The sequence below is a fragment of the Penaeus vannamei genome, chromosome 12, assembly GCF_042767895.1.
Source record: "Penaeus vannamei isolate JL-2024 chromosome 12, ASM4276789v1, whole genome shotgun sequence".
In the NCBI taxonomy this organism is placed as follows: Eukaryota; Metazoa; Arthropoda; class Malacostraca; order Decapoda; family Penaeidae; genus Penaeus; species Penaeus vannamei.
The window spans coordinates 35,420,815-35,426,968 of NC_091560.1; the positions used below are offsets into that span (position 1 = coordinate 35,420,815).

Sequence of the window (6,154 nt, forward strand, 5' to 3'; positions counted from 1 at the left end):
ATTTTATTAGTGCTGTTATGATTATTTTATCTTTTATTTATTTGTTTATTTTTATTGTTATTTCTTTCAGTACTAATTTTCTGTTTATCCTGATTTATTACGTGTTATTCGACTCAGTTATTCGACTCATTGCGGTATTATTTACCTGTCTATGTATTATTACCTTTTTGCATCAGTTGTACTATTATTTTATTCTCAGCATTATATTGTCATTTCTCTCTCTCTAAACACACACACACACACACACACACACACACACACACACACACACATATATATATATATATATATATATATATATATATATATATATATATATATGTATGTATGTATGTATGTATGTATCACTAACGAACTAACGTGTATACGAGTTGAAACTTATAATCCAGTACAAATGTGAAATTCACAGTGACCACCATAAATAAATTGTAACGAAAAGTTTAACGTATACATAATATACATTGGCAATTTGAACACCCGGTTCAGTACAGTCGAAAAATATTACCTGTAGAAAGTTATGCATATTTTTTGTTCTCCGTTTCATTTAAACCACACGAATAAACTAGGGAAAGGGAATAACACTGGCGATAGTGGTAGGCACTCAGGGGATAACGCATACACTGTAGGAGGCCCGTTTTAACAGCAAAGTCGACGGGATCCGAATGCTTTTGAAGTTGGGAAGGCATCTTGGGAAAGGAGTCCACCGGGCAAGGGGAAGGGTTTAGGACAAGAGAGGATTGAGTGGCGGCAGAAAAGGGTTAAGCGACAAAATATATAAACAAAGACAAATTGAAAGAGCTGCACGATTTTTATTCTTACCACCAGTAGAAATAAGAATATCAATACCGTCATTATTAGCACTATTGTTAATATCATTATCATTATTATCATTATCATTATTGTTATTATCATTTTCTTCATATTTTTATTAATAATATATTATCAATGTTAGCATCTTTACCTTTATCACCATCATCATTTTAATAATTATTATTATCATTAGCGTCATTGTTATTTTCATTTATTATTATTCCATATATATTTTTTTTCCATTTATATATCCATTCTTTTTCTTTTTGTTATTACCATTATTATCATCAGTGTTATTATTTACCTTTATGATCAGGTTTTATAAGTTTTCATTGTTACTGTTTTATAAGCATTGTTATAATCATTATAAGCAGTCGTAGTAGTAGTATCACTATTATACTATCATTATCTTTGGATTATTATCAATGTTGTTCTTAATATCATCATTACTATCATGATCATCTCATTATTACTACCATTAGTAGTAGTAGCATTATATTATTATCATTATCATTAGCATAATTTTCATCATCATTAGTAGTAGAACAGTTGTTCATGATTTCATTACTGAACCGTACTGATTGCGACAAAGGATGATAGTAATGGTAACTCATAATTATAATGGGAATAGTAATAATATTATTCAGAGTAATATTTGTAACGATGATGAAAATTATAATAATAACAAAAATGATAATAATGATGATAATAATAATAATAGCGGCAATGATAATGATACTAATAATTATGATGATAATCATAAAGTAATAATAGTATTGATGGCGACAATGTCGATGATTATAATCCTTATTGGGTTTCACACCTACTAATATTTAACATGACCAAATAAACCGTCTTCAGAGTCTTGGCACACATTCTTCGATATTCTTGACTTAGTAATAATTTAGATAAAAAAAAAAGTTAATAAATATAAATAAAATGGTGAGAACTTACTGCCCAATTTGCAAATTAGAGATCATATACGGGGAATTTTGTTAGTTCAATGAAGAATACTAAATATCGTAATATATGTAGTGTCTATATTGTTTGCCTATATATGCCAATAGTGTACCTATAAGCATATAGTGTGCCTGTTCCCATGCACTTTGGTAATACTGGAGTATTTCCTGAATTTTCTCAATAAAGAATACAGATGCAAGATGTGCACAAGAAAAGGCAAATAATCAAGGTCTAAGTCTAGATGCAGCCACTGTGGTGTACACCTGCGCTGTTGCGCTACGAAAAACCGCTTCCAAGAATTTCATTAATAGACACTGGTGAAGCAAGATATAGTTTTAAAAAATTATATTTGTTAATCACATCCAAAAATATATTTAGGGTTACTATTGAAATTATTAGTTCCCTTTCTCTGTCAATTATATTTGTAGCAACTGCCAAGAAAACTATTTCTTATAAATGTAAAGAAAAATATATTATTTTGGGTGATGAAGTAAAAACCTTCAGTTTACTCAACTTGTATGACCTTAACTGCATTATATATTTAAAGAAAATAAAAACATGCAAATTAACAATTTCCACTACTTAAAGAGAACTCACAATCCCTTAGAAACATGTATCTATATACATTTAGTTAATAAACAAATAAAGGATACATTAATGAACAAAATAAACAAAAAAACTCCCATATACAATACAAAAGAGTTGAACCAATACAATATGTACTAATGACAGATCCAAAATACCGCACCCATTGGGTGCAGCATTAGGATTCATCACTTTATCGATAAATTTGCGATAAAAAAACACATTAATGAATCCTTGAGGGGATTGTGTCTTACAACCCGATATGAAGCTACTGATACCATAGAGAGTATCGTTGAACACCGCCGGAGATCCGAAGTCGCCCTGGAATAGGAGGATAGTGATAAATGGAAGTGATGCTCAGTGAGAAAGAAACTGGGAAAGGAGGGAACTAGATGAATAGGGAGAGAGAGGCAGGAACAGACCGAAAAGGTGGGAAATAGACAGATGGATAGGAAAAGAAGCAGAGAGAGGGAGGGATGAAGAAAGGAACAAACAGGAAATGAGGCTGAAGGATAGGGAAAGAGGGGAAGCGAGGCGAGAGATGATCTCCCGTGCTGATGTTAGGTATTAATTCTGTCTTCAGGAAATAAGTAACTTTTCATTATGCGCAATCCTTAAATTGTTAAATTTAACAAAAAATGAGAGAGGAAGGCGAGGGCAGGAGGAAGAGGAATGAAGAGAGAGAAAGAAAGAGGCAGAGAGCGAGAGACAGAACATAAGATGCAGATAGAAATAAGGGCAGGTAATTAGACAAGGAAAATGAAACAAACAAAGAGTTTATTCCCATGATTCTGCAAACTAAGAGAGAGCGACTCACATCGCAAGGGGCTGCAGTTTGAAACTCCGACGTTGTGCAAATTATGTCCACATTGCCATAAGCATCCATGCATTCCATACGAGACATTGCCCTGGTTTCCATTACTTGAAGGGGAATAAATCCTGGTCCATGAGCGTGCACTGCAATTCAGGTAATCGTGAGAACGAATATAGATATTCAAAAAACAAAAAAAAAAAACGATATGGAATTCAGTTTCTAATAAAAAAGGAAAACAAAAAACGATAAATTTTATGTCATATTTAAACAAAATAAAAGGTGTACATTTAAAAATCTTCATTTGAGTCTTAATCTTTATTTATCCTTTTGTATCTTTTCAACTGGCTATATTACTTACAAGTTTTCCCCCACCCAGTGACCACCAGAGGCATACCATTGTACGCGTCACTAGTCGGCAATTTGATAGGGAAAACTTTATCTGAGAAGGAAAATGAAAAGCAATTTATTTCTGAATGGATATATATATATATATATATGTATATAAATAAATAAATATATATATATGTATATATATATATACATATATGTACTATATATATGATACCGTATTTCACTGACTTTTACGAAAACATGTGCATAGGCAAATGTATAAATATATAAACATATGCATATATGTACAAATACACAAACACAAACAAGCACATTTACACCCTTAAACATGAACAGAATAAAATACAACGTACCATTCATATCTATCTTCTTTTTCAATTTCACAAGAGCAATATCAGCCTTTAAGTGACTCAGACTGGCATGAAAGTCCGGGTGAATAAATACTTTCCCAACCGGAATCCTCTGGCTACTGCTCTCCGCTTCCAGTAAATTGTAGCGGCCCACAAGTACATACAATTGCGCAGAACTGGTAAGAAAAAAAGGAAAAAGTATAATAATAAAAAGGAGAGGACATATGATTATGGCGAAGAAGGAAAAAGTAGAAGAAAATGTATAAATCGTAACATACAGAAACAGGACTGACATTTTGCCAGCATACTGGTTCTGTTATCGTTATCATATTATTACTTTTATTTTCAATATAATTCTTATCACTATTGATACTGTTAATATTAAAATGATCATTACTGTGAATGTTATTTACAATATAATCATCATTATCATTATATGCATTACCATTATTATCATTTTCGTCAACATCATCACTACCATTACTCACTCTGATACGCAGTTGGCAGATGTCAAGATAAACATATCACTGAGGATAGCGCCCCCACAAAGATAACGAGTTTTCTTAAGAAGACACGCCTGGTATCCGTGCTCGTGCGGCAATGCCTCGCGGCCTCCCACGATCCGCTGGCCAGCTTAGAAAAGGAGGGTGAAATAGTCCTAATTTTGAGTATGGATTATAGTGTGTGTTTGCGTGTTGTGTTGGGTGGTGTGTGTGAGTGTAGACTCTAGCATGGCGTGACAGGGACAGCTGCATTACTGACAATTTCCCATTTCTCAACACAACCTTATATTTCAAATAATTGTGTTTCGTATTTAGTAATCACTAAATCGCGATTTTCATAATAATAACCACAACAAATAAAACCATCGTTATCAAAATGTGTCTATGCTTGTATCTGTGGGTGTGTGCGTATTTATGTATGTTTGTGTGTGCGTATTTATGTATGTTTGTGTGTGCGTATTTATGTATGTTTGTGTGTGCGTATTTATGTATGTTTGTGTGTGCGTATGTACGTTTGTATGTGTGTGTGTGTGTGTGTGTGTGTGTGTGTGTGTGTGTGTGTGTGTGTGTGTGTGTGTGTGTGTGTGTGTGCGCGCGGAGACAGAAACTTACGAGGAGGTCCTCCAGTAGACTCAGGAAGAGGAGGTCCTTTAGCAGGGACCTCGATTGGAGGAACAGGTGTCTGGAAAACAATTTGAACCATATAAATTGCAAATGAATTCACACGAAGCATTCAACTTGTTATATAAAGCTGTAAAAGTAAGATTAATTTCCTCTAATCAAACGCAGTTTACTCTGAAAGGACCACAGCGGTTACGCTTTTCTTTCGACTTTTGAATGGTATAATTATTTTTGGGAATATAAATAAATAACAACAACTGTTTATTTGGATTTGGTAGAATAAAATAGAAAATGTATTCCAAGCTCACGTGAATAAAGCTTAAACTGAACATTAAAAGATTTTTTCGGTCCCTAGATCTTGTCAATAATATTTATCTACTTAATAACTTGTACTTTTGATAGCATTTTATATATCTTTTCAAGAGGGGCGTTTTCACAACCATAACACTCTATAACAATCATCGCAACTGATATATAATTGATCCCTTACACGTTTACGGTATCACAATATTCGAATTGTGGAATGGAGGGGAATCGAGAACCGTCTCAATTGCTCGTCATTATTGCAAGAATCATGCATGAACGCAATCGCTGTACTTTTATTACCGAGTATAATTACCGACCACATGGAGAGCGCCTGACCCATGAGAGCAAGAGGGCGAGACAAAAGAAAAGTAAGTAAAAAATAAACTAATGAAAAATAAAATTAACTTCAAGCTAGTATCAATTTGGGATAATGATGATAATAATAATAATAATAATAATAATAATAATATTATTATTAGTGATAATAAATAGTTCTCAGATCCAAATACGATATTCCGCGGTTCGCCATAACAATAGTATATCCTTAATTGGTATAGGTACAACTCCGTAATTACATTACAAGTGGTTTTAACTTTCGTACATCTGGCAACCTTATCGATGTAAACATAGCGTAAACAGTATCTTTTATGAATGAGGCGAAACAGTTAATTTGTTTGTGAGAAAGTGTCATTGGGAGCCTATAAATAAACAGTGTTTATCATTATCTATTACTGGAAAGTATTAAAACTATTTGATCTTTTATTCAATTAAAATAAGTGGCCACACAACGTGTGGAATAAGTTATCGATTACTTTATAGTACAATATTTACCAAGTGCAATTTCCTGAAATCCT

At 32.9% G+C, this 6,154-nt stretch overlaps 1 protein-coding gene across 1 annotated transcript in view; it reads right to left on the minus strand.

The window, feature by feature from the left end:
• Positions 1-806: 806 nt before the first annotated feature.
• The window catches only part of LOC113804639 (chymotrypsin BII-like), an 8,018-nt gene continuing 2,670 nt past the window's right edge, over positions 807-6,154 (minus strand). The window contains exons 2-7 of the mRNA XM_070128241.1: positions 4,986-5,055; positions 4,359-4,503; positions 3,874-4,046; positions 3,528-3,608; positions 3,173-3,312; positions 807-2,676 (exon numbers count right to left, since the gene is read on the minus strand). Coding sequence (XP_069984342.1) covers positions 2,425-2,676; positions 3,173-3,312; positions 3,528-3,608; positions 3,874-4,046; positions 4,359-4,503; positions 4,986-5,055 — 861 coding nt within the window. The 3' untranslated portion in view covers positions 807-2,424. The remainder of the gene's footprint in view (positions 2,677-3,172; positions 3,313-3,527; positions 3,609-3,873; positions 4,047-4,358; positions 4,504-4,985; positions 5,056-6,154) is intronic.